Below are 16,419 nucleotides of genomic sequence, written 5' to 3'. Positions count from 1 at the left end.
CCTATCTATGCTTTATAATCAATATACTGTCTACATTAAATTTGTTTTTCAACTTGTGACTAGCTTATCTAGCTGGAAAAACAGAATACCCTCGCTGGTTCACTTACCATTGCCCTTGTTTTAGGCTGCCAAAAAGATGTACATGATCGGTTTGCATTATAATAATAATAATGATAATAATAATAATATCAATAATAATAATTAATAATAATAATAATAAATAATAATAATAATAATAATAATAATAATAATAATAATGTTTGAGGCGATCATAAACATCAATTAATTGTTCTTTATCGCGACCCTTAAAATATGATGATATAAGGGACGTAATCCAGTTAAAATATTCAACTGAAGTAAATATGAATGAGTAGTGTCCCTTAATAAAAAAAACACAAAAAAACAACTGTCACTGAGGCGAAATGTGTGAGGCAAATCAAAGTAGCTTCTCACCTCTGATCCCTTTCTTTGACTGAATGTTGTAAAGTCTTGGAAATGCTCTTTCTGTAACGCGTTTGTTTCATCTTCTTCCGTCTTGATGTAATTTATGTCTTTCTCTAGACAAATCAGACGATTTGTAAGTTCACCGATTCTCTTCTCCATTTTTGCTGAAGTTTTCTCGATTAGTCGACGCATCTGCTCTTCTCCACTAGCTGTTGTTTTTAAAATATGGAAGAAAATGTATTGTAAAGTTTTCATATTATTTTTTGTTGTGACCAATATTAACAATAGTGAAAGTTCTCATGAACTAAACATGTTTATTCACCAGTAATACGTTTCTAAATTTCTCTAAAATGTACGCTTCATAACACTTTCCATCCAGAATTTCAATTTTCATTCTTATAATTCACGTTCGTAAAACCAATTTCGTCGTGGACTAATAAATTTTCTTTATTTGTTTATATATTTATTCATATATTTATTCATCAATAAACAAGTAGATAAATAAAAATAAATAAAATAGGAAGTAAATAAATAAATAGATATTATTATTATAAAATAACATAAAATAATGTTAATGTCAGTTTTCACATCACATTGCAGATACTAATTGACAATTTGATCGTTCAAGCCTTACGCTTCTATCTTTAAACAATGCTGACATGGTACTTTCTCGTGGTATCGTAAGATATTATTGGATGCAATCACATTTATAAAAGCCTGCCGTGTAACCTACGTTCACTTTTTTTTTTTGCAAGTCTGATAAGCCAAATTGTTATAGGCTCATTGTTGTGATGGAAATACTTTCAAACAAGCGCGAAATATTTTCCAATACTATTATGTTAATTCAAAGCCACAATTGCGTTCGGTTATCAGACCTGCAAATAACATGTGCTCATAGGCTATGGTCCACCGTTTTGAGAAATTAAGGTCGCAAATCGTAAAAACAATATTATAGGAGAGCCAAAAAATAAAACGCTTTTGCTTCTTTGTCTTTAAAGCCATTTATTTGTATATCGTTTGTTTTTAGTATTTTTTGGTAATAAAACATGTATATATATATATATATATATATATATATATATATATATATATATATATATATATATATATATCGACTTAGAGTCAAGAAACCCAGAAAGAATAGTGCGCGTTTGGTCCAAGAATGTGACAGTGTCAACAGCTCAATTTGACCCATATATCGATATGCGTGCGACCCTTTATTGTCCAATGACGGCAGTGACCAACCATTCAACAAGTCCAAAGCGAAAAGTATAGGATCTTAAAATAAAAATCTGAACAAGCGTGTGTGAAAGGTGCCAGACAAATAAGAAAAGAAAAATACAAGAAAACCCCCCCCATCCCCCCAAAAAATCAGTCTACCTTGACTGAGAATCGAACCCCAGACCTTAATGATTACCGGTCAGACGTGTTACCATGTTACGTCTGAACGGTTATCAGAAGATCTGAGGTTCGATCCCCAGTCGATGTCGACTGATTTTTTTGGATGACTTTTTTCTAGTATTTTTCTTTCTTGCTTTGTCTGGTACCTTTCAGACACACTTGTTCAGAGCTTTATCTTACACCGATGCCTGCTCCATAAAATCTTAATTTGGTCTAATATCTTACTTGATTGGCCATCCTCCCCTTCTATCTTTTTGCGTTCACAATCTTGCACGAAACGGCGGACGAGGAAACACAGGACGTCCTGGGAAAGTCAGAAACAAGAAGAGAGGGGAATGTAATGATTATTGCTGTTTAATTGATAGTGATGGTGGTGATGGCTTTTATTGTTGTTGTTGCTGTTGTTGTGCTTGTTGTTATTGTTAATATTGTAGTTATATTTGTTGTTATTGTACTTGTTATTGTTATTGTTATTGTTACTGTTGTTGTTATTGTTGTTGCTGTTGTTGATGTTGCTATTATGGTTATTATTATTATTATTATTATTATTATTATTATTATTATTATTATTATTATTATTATTATTATTATTATTATTATTATTAATTTATTAAAAATTTTTTCTTTAGATGTTGAAGGATAATGGCGTTGATGATTATTTAGACGACGATAATGATGATAATAAGGATGATGATGATGATAATGACGATAAAAAGGTAATTATTCTATGAACAATTTTTATAAGAAGACAAGCTTAAATTTGCGAATGTGTAATGGACCTATGGATAATATATATATTCTTTAGGAAACAAGTATAAATATTTTTCATGAGTTAAGAAGTTAGCCAACAAATAGCAATACTTAACATTGCATTCAACGTATTCAACGTATTATTATTTTTTTACAATTGATTAACGAAAACTACTTCTAGTGTTATATACAAAAGCTCACAACATTCAACAAGGAAATTGGTTAAACTGGGTATACTTAAAATATAAAACGTTTGAAGAATTGAGGAATTATTTCTAAAATTAGATATTAAAAGGTAACTTTATTAAAATATTTGCATTTATCTTAAGCCAGTCAAGCATTCTTTATAAGATGAATCAGTTAACATAATTCAGTGAATACCGATGGTACTATTCTAGATTTATGTGTATTCTTTTTGGAAGTCCTTCAAAGCTACAAGGCTCATGGAGCAGGAGTTTATCCCGGTTTTCATAGCGTGAAACGGACAATAGTAATTGTTTGCTACCCCTTTTGATAGGACGCCAGTCTATTGTACAGTACTTTGCACCAGATCTGACAGAACGAGCTACCCAATCACTGTTGGGGGGTGGGGGGGGGGGGGGGGTCAGACAATAATATAGACTTTCTTTGCCATTTTACGTGTGTACCTAGTGCTCTACCAAATGCGCCATCAGGATCATCAATGCGCCCCCCCCCTCCCTCACCACCTATTGTTGTCATATCCTAGCATAATGAGTATTGGGAAATAAATTTGATATGGGGTTTAGAACATAAATAGAATTACCCCTATTTAGTCTTGGATAACATTTTGTCTACCTAGACAGCTCAGCTGACGTCATTTCTGTGGTACAGTGAGCTTTCGGGAAACTAGTTCCATAGAGAACGACGTATTGCAGGTTAAATAAGGTCAATATCTGCTTAAATTGTGTCATTCATTAAATCTATCTACACAAATTCATTCTGCTTCGATGCGATTGATTGTGGATTAATGAATTAGAGACGGAAAGATTATTCGTGCAAGCCATTATATCACGATGATAAAATGCAGTCAATAAATTAATGCATTCATGTACTGTATGCAGAAAAAATAAAGATATAACTAAACTAGCCCTTCATCGCGACATCGTTAGGTGCCAATACCTAGAGGTTACATGAAGGAATGGGAGGCCTTCCAAAAGCTCCTACATCCCCAGTATTCTTTGTTTTTTTATAATGTTCTAGTTGGGGGTTTGGGAAGGGGGGGGGGGAGGGAGGGAGACTTTTAAAAAATGTTTCCCCCCTCCCAAACCCCCTACTAGAACATTATAAAAAAACAAAGAATACTGGGGATGTAGGAGCTTTCGGAAGGCCTCCCAAGAAATGTAATATAAGATAATCCATCAAACAAATTTAGGAAAATTCTGGTCCCAAAGTTGCGTCCTACTTGGGTAAGGCATTTTACAGACATTACTCCAACTTGACTCTGGTCTGATTAAAATTTCTGGCTACAGGAAATGACGGATATTATAAACGTGTTAGTGAACAGAAAAAAGGACACATGACAGGCGATTAGTACTGAGTGAAATAGAAATATAGTTCCATATGACCTGCTTGGGAATTAAGTAAATTATTGTGAAGGGTATTGAGTATGGTAATCCCTGAAAATGCGCCATATAAACATTCATATTTATTTATTTATTTATTTGTCATTCACTCCGAGATAATCCCCGTTTGAGGTGAAAGGTCAAATGAATTCATATATCCATTGAATTGGACGATCTTCTAATTTGATAAATTTTAAAACAAAAAAGTAAGATCTCCAAAACTTGTTTAGACGAAATCAAAGTTTTAGTGAGTAAATATCGTGGTGAAATTCAAGTATAATGTATTATCGTAATCGACACGTTTTACATACTATTATATCCGGAGAAAAATATGAACACAGTGTATAGTAATGGAGGATTTGACATATCGTCTTATGTGCTAAAATCATAATTCATCTTAAAACCGATAGTTTTTCTAGTTGTTATATAAAATTCATATAAAATACGTAACAAAATATACGATTGTATTCCTATATTATTAAAGTATATATATATATTATATATATATATATATATATATATATATATATATATATATATATATATTGAATCGTATTTGATACAAATATGGTACGGATAGTGCTCGACATGTAGCAATGGAGCGAATTATTATTATTATTAAATATTAAAATTATATATATATATATATATATATATAATATATATATATATATATATATATATATATATATATATATATATATATATTCTAGGAACAAGTTCTACTTTTTTCCATTAACTAGGTTAACAAATCACTGAAATAATTAATAGTTAGTTATTTTTACTAATTAGAATCAAATAGAGTGAAAACTATTTAGGCAAACATTAGGTGAGAGCAAGGTTTGACGAAAAATTATGTTCTCATTTCTTTAGAGTCATATTCGGTCTTTGCACGAATGTTCTAAAATTGTGTTTCACCTATTTGAAAGCGTCGAACAACACATGAAAGGATAAAGAATAAATTTTTAAAATATAATAACAGATAAAACAAAGAAACAAATAACAACACAAAATGAAAAGCTAAAGTAAAAATCTAACCTAAAAAATACATTTAAAATACCGAGCTATCTGAAATTTTAAACCAATTTAAATTGAAAAGTTATGCAAGAAAGTTGGTGAACTTCACCAAGCAAAAACAATACAGCCAACAATACATATAATTTCACATAATAAACCTTTTAAAATGAGTCTCCCAAATTCTGGAGTAATTCTATAATACGACTAAAATGAATGATAATTAATTATAAAGGTTGTGAATCAGCTATAATAACTACATTATCATTATTATTTCGCACGATGTAAAAATTCGTTTCTCATTTTCAACCAGTACCAAGGAATTAAACTACTTAATTTGTCCAAAACTAAAACACGCCGCTAACTTTAAAAATATTAAAAAGGAAACAAACCCCCCCCAAAAAAAAAAAAACAACAAAAAAACAAAAACAAAATTAAAAAAAACAACAACAAACAAACAAAAAAAAAGCAAAAAAACAAACAAACAAAAAAACAAAAACAACAACGACCAAATAACCCAAAAGCAATAATTTGACATCAAGCATGATTAGATAGACAAAATGGCCTAAAAAATAACTAAATTAATGACAAAGTGAATAAAAACATTTTCAGATCATTATAAAAATAGAAAGCAAGTATATGATAAATATATAAGGTCTCAACCCATGCAGTTATAAATGATTAGAAATTTAAAAAAAAAACAGGACGAGAACTGAAAGTTTTAAGTATAGGATTAAAACATGGGTTAGAATTTATTGTTAAAGAACAGATTCTGTCGACATCATTAATGATATAAGTAAGATTCTAGATAAAAAGTGAAAGAAAGGGAGGTCGGTGAGAAATGTTTATAAAGATTGATATGAAGAGTATAACACAAAATCCAATGACATTCAGTACGGCTATGTGGTCTAGTTGTATGACATTCGCTTTCGGATCGGAAGGTCCTGGGTTCGAGCCTCGCGCTCGGCGCATATTTGAGTCCTTAGAAAAGGCCCTTTACTCACATTCTCTCACCGTACTCAGGTGTAAAATGAGTACCTGGCCGTTAACAGCGTTGTCTTTGTCCGAAAATTTTTTATATCGCCTAACAGGCGTCATGTCCCGTCCTACATGTTAAATGTTGCTGTTGACCAGGGACCCCTTGTAAAGCGCTTTGAGCACGTTTAGTGGATATTGCACTCTATAAAGGATCAATTTTAATTTATGTAAGTAAGATTCCAAGTAAAATGTCAAAGAAAGGGAGGTCGGTGGTAAATGTTTATAAAGATTAATATGAAGAGTACAACACAAAATCCAATGGCATTCAGTGAGAGGCTAAGCCTAAAGGCTGTTTTCATGATATTCACCACAGATAATACGATTTGTTTTCTTTTGTGGCCAAAGCCTGCCATTTGGACGTCATTTTTTGGTCAGTGTCAGGCTATAAGTTAACGATGGTCACGGTTCAAGCGTGATTGATTTAATATTTACTGTTTTAAAAACAATAACTTCAACTCTGATAGTAACCTAGTAACTCTTCAAATGAATGAGATAAAACCTATTTGAACTTAACTAGTAATCTGCTAAAGCCTTCTATAACACAAGAACGCCTCTGGTTAGATTAAGAAAAACTCAAAACCCCCTCATAAATTCTAATATCAGATTGTTATGTGAATGCATCAGATCCAAAGCTCTCTTTGAGAGACGAGCTCATGGTTTTAAACAATTAAAAATTATGCCGATTCATCCAAAGACATCGTCACCTAGGCATTCCACGAAGGAATATAGATAACTCATCAAACAAGATGCCCGATGTTCGGTTTTATTAAATCTCTATTATGGCACACTTTAGGTTCAAATAGCACATCAAGCAAGATTGTATATCTAACATTGATCAAGGCTGTGTAGTCAATAAAAGGTGGGGGGGGGGGGATAAAAACAAAACATAGATGACAATACCTACCAGAAAGCTGATTGTGAAAAAATATGACTTTGCTCTTTCTGGAATTGTCAAGCTTACCTTACGTGTGTAGTGCCCTTCGTCCATATCGGGATTCTCAAACATTTCGTCCAACTCACAGTCACTACCAGTCTTTTGAGAAGTGAGTAAGAAGCAAGAGTCAGAGATGAAGCTTTGTGTTATAGAAGATACTGTCAAAGGGTTTGTTTGTTATCCATGATAGCTGTGTTTCATTGGACCAAGCCTGCCTACATTCTGCCGTGCTCTTAAGAAAAACACGTATAAAATTTTTTGGACAGAAAACTCGTCCTTCAGATATCGATTGACTAAATCTACCCTCATCTTGAAAAAAACTCAAATCTGTGGCTTTAAGGAAGAATTCCCAAGTCCCAGGTTTGAGTTTTTATTTTTGCCAAGACGAGGGTAATCTTAATCGATCAAAATTTGAAGGACGAGTTTTATGTCCAAAAATTTAACTACGTCTTGTATTTTAATGTACAGCAGCATTTCGATTTCTTTCTCCTCCCTCTTTTAAAAATCTTATTTCTGTCTTCATGTGCCACAATATAAAATCTGGAAGTTTAATATGTATTTTGATAAGTTAAGTACCAATAGAACCCAGTGACATAGATACAAGTAGAATATAACTGACTCGCACTTGGATATTGCGTATGTCAAAGTCTTGCCTGAAGTTGTGAAATAATCCATTTTTCATAATATACACCCACCAACCTGGTAGAACTAAAAATGGTCAAAAAATAATATTATAGCCAGCATGACCAGACCTGGGTTTGACTTTAGTCTTCTTTTCTTTTTTCTTTTTCCAAATATAAATGTAAATTTGCAAAACAAACTCCAGGTAAGGCTTTTTCAGACGGCCCCACAAAAATGTTTTGATAAAACACCAGCTTATCAGAATATTAAAAAGCAAGGATTGTAGCCGGTATGTTCCAGTGATATAGAGTAAGCATTCACTTTACAAGAGTTTATTTTTATCACAAAAGTTCACTCTTGCAATAATGTTCCAATAAAAAACACAAATGATAAAACAACAAGAGTGTACGGTAACACAATGCGGTTAATCAATGTGTTTGTGTGCCAAGAGTCAAATTCTTTCATATAATTTCTTTAATGAAAATGAAACAGATTTGTTGGATTATTATCGGTATACGATATTACTGCTATCATCCCGTGAATAGTAGATTCTAAAAATCAGACATTTCCAAAAGAATTCAATATTCATAACATTTTTAACATCATCAATTTAAAGCTGATTTTCAATGATGTTACTAAAACAAATTCTAATTAATGAAAGATGTTATCAAGAATATATTCCTTTTCATCCAAGAACATTTGATTTATTTCATTCAACTGTGATTAAAATCAAAACTTGTAACCTATAAAGAACTTTATCTATGGACAGACGATATGCCTCGTAGTACACATTTTTTCTGCAATACAGACATAACCGTATTATATGTATATTTATATATCTAAACTTCATGATCTAAATTCGTTCTCAGAATATACCCTAAGAGAATTTTATAAGGAAAAGAAGATTTTTAAGACCTTTTTTAGCATCATTTTGTCTCATTGAATGATGTCAAATTTAGTCGACTCTTTATCCCTGTAAAACAGTTTCTTAATCTCTGTGGCTGCGTTGATTGCAGAAGACAGAGGAAGCCATTTGAGCGTGAATTGTAAAGCACTGTTCAGCATGAGTCATTTTGCCTACTTATCTATTTGGAAACGCCCAATATCTATTTGTAAGGGCACGGACAATATTACCTCATTGGAACATACCGGCAATTCCCTTGTCAGAAAATAAAGATTATAAATAATACCAAATCTTGTTCATATTTCCCTATATGACAAAAGAAGCAAACATCCCTCAAAATCTTCCTTTCATTCTTCATTGATTTAATTACAAAACTAATCAGTGTCATTCTCACGAACGCGATAGGTCGCTAGTGAGATAATATACTAGTCTTGCATGAATCATGAAGAGGAAGCAAAATCATTAGAGAATGTCTATGATTTATTCCCACGAGAAGATGATATGTAGATATCAAGGTATACAATCTGGTAGAATTTTCATTCCCGAAATAATAAATTTTGATTTGAAACGAAACAGGAAAATATTACAGAATATCAAACTCTCGTCGATTGTTTGAAAAATATACAGAGTGACAGAACAGGGCAGTCGTATTGGGTAATGAAGATTAGTTTTTTTTTCTTATGCAATTTAAGATTGTGCAGATAGCAGTAGCTTGCATGCCAAACTCAGTGAATATGTTCCGATAGTTATCAAGTTTACCTTATTTGGAATTTTACTCTTGGGTCGCTGCAAAGTAAAACGTAATTCCAATGGGATATTTCTGTTTTCTAGCTTACCACTATCTACTATGCCGAAAACTGGCAAAATACATTTGTTTTAAATTTGGCCAGAAAACATTTACTTCAAATATCAATCAATTAAAAAGAGATCTAATCTCATAAGATTGCCATTATTCATCCCCATGGAGAAATTTGTCCTGATGGTCTATTCCAAGAAAACACGGGAATGACATCCAACTTGTCGAAATCGTCATAAAGTCTTAAACCTATCTCTTTTAAAGAAATTGACAAATTGGCTGTCAATTTTTCTGACCAATAAAGTCTCAAACCTAACCCTTTTAATGAAATTGACAAGTTGGTCGTCAATTTTTGTGATCAATAAGGTCACAATTAACAAGTTGGCTGTCAATTTTTCTGATCAATAAAGTCACAATTAATAAGTTGGGTGTTGATTTTTATTGATCAATAAAGTCGCAAACCTAATGTTTTTAAAGAAATGGACAAGTTGGGTCTCATTATTATTGCTCAATAATAAAAGTATAATTTCGTGTCCAAAATGGACACAACTATATTTCACCAGAACACCAAACAATAGGCCAAATCCCTAATCAGTCTTACACATCAATTGTTTTACCGTAATCAGCAAATGTCATAGGGAAACAAATTATTCAGGTGATCACTACTCAGAAATTGCTGTTTCGTCTTTACGTAATAAAGCACTAAACAACTTGAGAAATCACCATTGCCACAAGCAAACAATTTCAGTATGCGAGTAAATTGCTGCACACAATGAGAAAAAAAATCTGCCCTTTCGTGTGTCATCGTTAGTTGTCGTCCCAAAGGCGTTCCTTAAAGGAATATTATAGAAAATCCATCAATCAAAACGTCTTATGGTAGCTGACATCAATTATCCTTGTTTTCCAAGGTTTGGGCATGTATTCATGGAAACTTGACACCTATATAAATCATGAGGCGTTGTATGTTCCTTAAGCTACCATCAACCCTTTCTTTTTAAATTAGATGCCCAGTTTTATTTTCAAACGCCGTCGAAAGAAATTAATCATTCCCAAATCTGTTTTTCTCGTTCAATTTAAAATACCCCCCCCCCCCACCAAAAAAAAAGCCCACAAAAGACAACTCAACTTAAAAATATCGTAATGTTCAACGTAATACAAATTGCTTGACGCTGTGGATTGTAGAAAGTAACGTACAAAAATGAATGAAAGCAAATTTAGTATCAAGGTAATCAATACATCAATGTTTTTATTGTTTTTATTCTTGACTGAAAAAAGGGTTTTGAGCGCAAAAACGTTCAGTGTTTGGTATTCTGGTGTTTTTTTGTTGTTTTTTTTAAATTTTGTTTTTTGGCCGTTTTGAATATTCATTTGTTTTCATTAATTTACTGTAGTATTTAGAAACGTTATTGTCACTGTGCGATAGAGTTCAAAAGTCGTGACGTCACTTCCTTTTAACAACGTTCACAGAAACCAAAAGCGGATCAACTTGGAAATCGGGAAAAACCGACAGGCTTCCCTCTCCGAGCGATGCCGACAATCAGATATAAAACATTGAACCATTTTAGAAAAGCAAAAATTCAATCAATCTGCTTTTTCCAAAGCAACTGTGCTCGTGGTAAAGATTGCGGCTTGATTGTTTCTGTTCATTGTGGAACCTGGAAGGCCGTTGTTAGGCAGGAATGACGTCGTACAGTTTATCTCAAATGTATCAGCAATACCGTCATATAAACGAATATACATTCTTTTTTTCATTTTGGCTGGAAAACTTTTACATCAAATCTTGATCGATTAAAATGACTCTGTATGAAACTCTTAAAATGACTTGAAATTTGAAACTTATCCCTGTAAATTAAAATGGATTAAATTTTAGAATAATTCATTATGAAACTAAAAAAATGACTTAACATTTGAAATGACAGCTTTTAAATTTTAAACCCTTTTCATAAGGTGAGGGCCATAAGAGCCATAAAACTCAATGAGCCGGAGTTAATCCCGGTTTACATAGCGTGGAACAAAAAATAGCAATTGCTTGCTACTCTTTGGGTTTTACGTCAGTTTATCGTAAAGTACTTTCTGCCAGCTCTAACAGACTCAGCTTGCGGATTGCTGCCGGATGGACACAGGAGGAAAGGGGGGGGGGGTGGTAATCAGAAAATAATCTCAACTACAACGGGGATCTGTTTCGGTCCCTTTGCGTGTGATGAGTGCTTTACCAACTGATCTATCGGCACCTCCTGAGAGTCATTGCAATTGATCAATATTGGAACTAAAAGATTTTAACTCTCTCCTTACCGACTATCTTCCCCGAAACGTCATGCCCATCCAACATAAAATTAATTCTTAAAACTCTAACTCTGAAGGAATTCCACACGCTATAGATATATAAATTTGTTCTGCTAAACAATCTCTACATAACAGCATCATAGTAACCAAACGAAATCGACTAATTTTGTGATGAACAAAAGAAACCTGAATGAGAACAACGTTGGTTGTATCGTCACGAACGTGGCGATTTTCTTGTAGTTGGTAAAGAGAGCGTTTTAAGCCAATTAAAAGAGATAATATCTTGTACAACCTAATAATATAAGTTATTATTATGTTAAAGAAACATTTCTTACTTGTACTCCTACGTATCTGACATTCTTTCCATTATGGGGAAGTAAGTATTTGAATTTGGTCCTCTTGACAATGAAGACGAATGCCTCCCAGATGTTGAGAATAGAGGGCACGATGTTAAATGGCGGGTACACGGGGTTTCCGGGTTCCACAAACGTCAACCACAAGCCAGTCCTTGCAAATTTCCACTCCACGTCCCTCTCGTCCTGAAATTTGGGTAATTGTACGATTGAAATATCTAAAGAAAAACAATGCATTTGAATTGAAGACTGGTTTTCCAAAACTCCCTAACTCCGTTTTTTTCCCATATTGAGATAATGAGGATTATTTCCCCCAAAATTTCTCATTCGGTCTATTATTTGTCATAGATATTTGAACTTCAAATTCACACAAATCATGGGAACTGTTTGTGCCAAATATTGCTTAAATAACGTTTACGTTTCAATCTATTTCATGGATTTAACATCTCAAAAAGTGGAAAAATCGACCTAACGAATTGGGTTTACTATATATGTACAATGGTATGTTGGAAAACATGAGTGAAAGCCCCATGAATTAATATGTACCAGAATTTTTTGATTGATTTTACTACTTAAAAGAACAAAATAATAATTGCTTCATATTTCTGAAAAATAGGCGCGCATAAAATGAGCTTTTGTAATGCGCAATATTCACTAAACATGCTCAAAGCGCTTTACAAATGGTCCCTGACCAACAGCAACATGTACCGCCTGTTAGGCGATAATACAGTTGCTTGTTTTTTCGACAGAGGCAACGCTGTTGACGGCCAGGACTCATTTTACAACTGGTTACGATGAGAGAAAGTGAGTAAAAAGCATTTACCAAGGACTCAACTATGCACCAATCAGGCTCGAACCCAGGACCTTCCGATCCAAACGCGAGTGTCATACCACAAGCCATAGCCAAAGCAGACAAGGAAAAAAAATCCATCACAAAAATCAGCCTGCCTCGCCAGGAGTTTGAATCTCAGACAACTGGTGCATGAACAATAAGTGAAGTTCCTTAATTTCTCACAAGGTTTGCTTCAGTCTAACAAATGATTAACTGTGTTTTTTCTTCGGCCATGGTTTCAGTTTTAAAAATCAAAATGTCTACATTCTGACCTGGGTGTCACTAACTACCAATGTGGTTTGTTTGTTTTTTAAAAACCAAAAATACAAAAGCATAAATGAAACATTCTGGCAACTCTCTTGTCACTATACAGACTTCCCGGTGTTAAGGTACCTTGTCAAATTTACCTACAGGTGCCTTCCTATAGTCTAATATTACCCATTTTATTGATAGTGAATAGAGATGGTGTTTGCGCAAGATTTTATTGTAGTAGGCCTAGATCTAATGTTCTGTATACGGCAAAGATCAAGTATCTTTAAGAAAATTAATATAATGAAACTTGCAAAATACATTAAATAACATAATTGTAAGATATGATAACAATACAAATGTTTGTTGTTTTTTTTTGCTTGAAGCTCAAACAACTGTATAACAATCTTAAAATTGATCATTTTAATGTGCAAAGATAGATGATGTTGACAATTCAGGATAACCATGTGTCAACAACATACGATGAATGAGACAATGAAGTAGAATGAGAGATTAAAATTGAGCTTTTATATGGCGCAATATTTACTAAACGTGCTACAAGCGATTTACGAGGGGTCCCTGGCCAACAGCAACACGTAACATGTAGGACAAGATATGACGCCTGTTAGGCGATATTATAATTTTCCGGACAGAGACAATGCTGTTAACGACCAGGTACTCATTTGACACCCGAATACGGTGAGATAATGTGAGTAAAGAGCCTTTTCCAAGGACTCAAATCTGCGCCGAGCGAGGTCGAGCCGAGAACCTTCCGATCCGAAAGCGAGTGTCATACCACTAGACCACATAGCCGCCCGCAGCCGAGAAACGGCAATAACAGCAATGACCCTATTTTATTTGAATAGATCCATATTATTCCAATACCTGTACTTCCTGGAAGCTGTTTGACATGACAGCAATGAGGAGATTCATCATTACAATCATAGTGAGGAATACGTAGATACCATAGAGGTAAACAGCGATGGAAGATGCTCCTTGTGCTCTGGATTGGGGCAGAACATATAAATATGATAAAATATTAATATTTAAAGAAAAAAAAGAGCTTTTATATAGCGCAACATCCACTAATAGTGCTCAACGCACTTTACAAAGGGTCCATGACCAACAGCAACACGTAACGTGTAGAACGAAACATGACGCGTAACTTGCGATATTACAACTTTTCCGACAGAGACAACGATGTTGACTGCCAGGTACTCATTTTAACCTGAGTACGGTGACAGAATGTGAGAAAAGAGTCTTTTCCAAGGACACAAGTATGCGCAGGGCGAGGCTCGAACCTAGCAGATCCGAAAGCGAGTGTCATACCACTAGATCACATAGCCGCATATTGTTAACAATAAAACTAGACATAAGGGCTATAAGGCATATATGTGTCGGTGCGAGTAAAAAGGGCAACATCAAAAGGCATCGGCTTTCTAGTCCTGCATAGTGTTTGACTCATTCTTGACTTAAAGCTCTTCGCTGGCATAGTTGACTGCCATTTCAGCCTCAGCCGCCTTCAAGTTTCTCTTCATTCCTGTCGGTTTGATGGTGTGTCTCTGATGTTGTTGACAGTGTTTATCTATCTTAAATAGATTTGTGCATATCCAACAATGTTAAATAAAGGATTTTTATGTCTCAGATTGTTTTGCCTTCAATTTTGAACATTGTTTGACCAAGCCATGAAATGTTGATGTAATGGTAAGAGTAAATAAAAGGTTCATCGAAGCTTAACACTGTGTTATGGGTTTGATGTCTCAGCTACAAATATGGTTTCAAAACAATCATATATTTAAAGGACGAATTATCTTGCCAAATTTTCAAATACGAAATTTTCACAGCGCGGCAGTTACCTGGTTAACCCTCTTCTTACCAGCCATTTTCAGGATTTCCCCCAAAACTCCACACTCAACTAACACAAAAATTTACTTTTTATCACTCAAACACAATCGCATTAAGTTCTTGCGATACATAATTTCTTTAGCAAAACATGCTCTACAACACACCGTTCATTTTCTTTAAATTTTATGATGTTACAAATGAAATTTGAAAAAGAAAATTGTTGGTTGTATTGTAATGAATGTGACGATATATTTTCGCATAGTTGGTAAGGAGAGGATTAAAAGTGAAAGAAAACAAAACTTACTTGTCAGGATTGTTGGTCAAGGACAATACGGTGGCGCCACCTTTTCTGCCGTCATTGAGGTATGGAGCTGTCATGGATCCCATTCCAAAGAAGCTCCAAGTCAGGGTGGACAGCGTGCCGGAAAAGCTGGGGGAGATAAAAGTTGTATTTATCTTTTCAATCCAAATGTAATGAGCAAAACTGTAATATAAATGTGACCCTTCGCCTCAAAACGGTATTAAGTCGGGTTGGTTAAGATGTTGAAAATTGAATTTACAGCCAGAAATATCAGACTTCTGTTGAGTTTGTATGTTTTATTGAGGAGAATGGATACCATATTTTAGGGTGCCAATGCCAACAATCTATATTTTTGACCATTTAACATTTAATTCGGCTTCTAAGCATATGGTTCGTTCCGACATAATACCGTTTTGAGACTATGGGTCACAAATAACAATACGTAATGAAATGTACGCTTCAATTTATTGAATGTAGACAGATTATGTGGTCGTTTCGGAATTCCCCTTTATTAACAAAACACGATAAATGAAACACCAAGGACGGATGTATCTATTCTTTTGATCTTCAAGCTGCAATTTATCATTTTAAATATTATAATATGGATGGTACTTATTAATTTTGTAAATCGTCAGATTTTCCTGACACTGCATGAAATCAGAGGCATTTTTCAAGTATGAATAATATTTTACATTTTTTTAATGATCTAAAAGTGATAAAGCCCTTCCACGGTGAGGCAATCCATAAAGCAATACAAATAATCCATTCAACGAACGTCTGATTCAACGGGAATTATCAATTTTCTTCAAAGTGAGACAATTGGGGATAATAATCAAGAAAGAAACGATGGTGCCTGAAGTGGGGCTCTAACTCGGGACCTTCTGAGTCACAATTTAATTTTTTAAGCAATCAGCTATCTCGATCAGAGAGGGGCAAAACGGATAAAACTTGAGCTTTTATATATCGCAATATCCATTAAAAAGCGTTTAACAAAGGGTCCATGACCAACTAGTAACATGTAGAACGAAACATAACCCCTGTTAGGTAATACATATTTATTCCGACAGAGAC

General features: G+C 33.9%; 1 protein-coding gene across 4 annotated transcripts in view; it reads right to left on the bottom strand.

The window, feature by feature from the left end:
- LOC144970510 (short transient receptor potential channel 7-like) overlaps nt 1–16,419 on the bottom strand; it is a 102,280-nt gene that overhangs the window by 2,299 nt on the left and 83,562 nt on the right. For 2 of the 4 annotated variants that reach the window (XM_078910226.1, XM_078910227.1), the window contains 7 exons: nt 15,352–15,477; nt 14,088–14,205; nt 12,104–12,307; nt 9,449–9,475; nt 7,192–7,263; nt 2,071–2,149; nt 454–653 (listed from right to left, as the gene is read on the bottom strand). In XM_078910226.1, coding sequence (XP_078766352.1) covers nt 454–653; nt 2,071–2,149; nt 7,192–7,263; nt 9,449–9,475; nt 12,104–12,307; nt 14,088–14,205; nt 15,352–15,477 — 826 coding nt within the window. The remainder of the gene's footprint in view (nt 1–453; nt 654–2,070; nt 2,150–7,191; nt 7,264–9,448; nt 9,476–12,103; nt 12,308–14,087; nt 14,206–15,351; nt 15,478–16,419) is intronic. The other 2 variants (XM_078910230.1, XM_078910228.1) reach the window with 2 other exon arrangements.

The sequence above is a fragment of the Berghia stephanieae genome, chromosome 4 (genome assembly GCF_034508935.2).
Source record: "Berghia stephanieae isolate SIO BIC M18660-M18661 chromosome 4, UCSD_Bste_1.3, whole genome shotgun sequence".
NCBI classification, from domain to species: domain Eukaryota; kingdom Metazoa; phylum Mollusca; class Gastropoda; order Nudibranchia; family Aeolidiidae; genus Berghia; species Berghia stephanieae.
The sequence above is the reverse complement of the archived record's forward strand: the minus strand, read 5'-3'. Positions and strand labels throughout refer to the sequence as shown.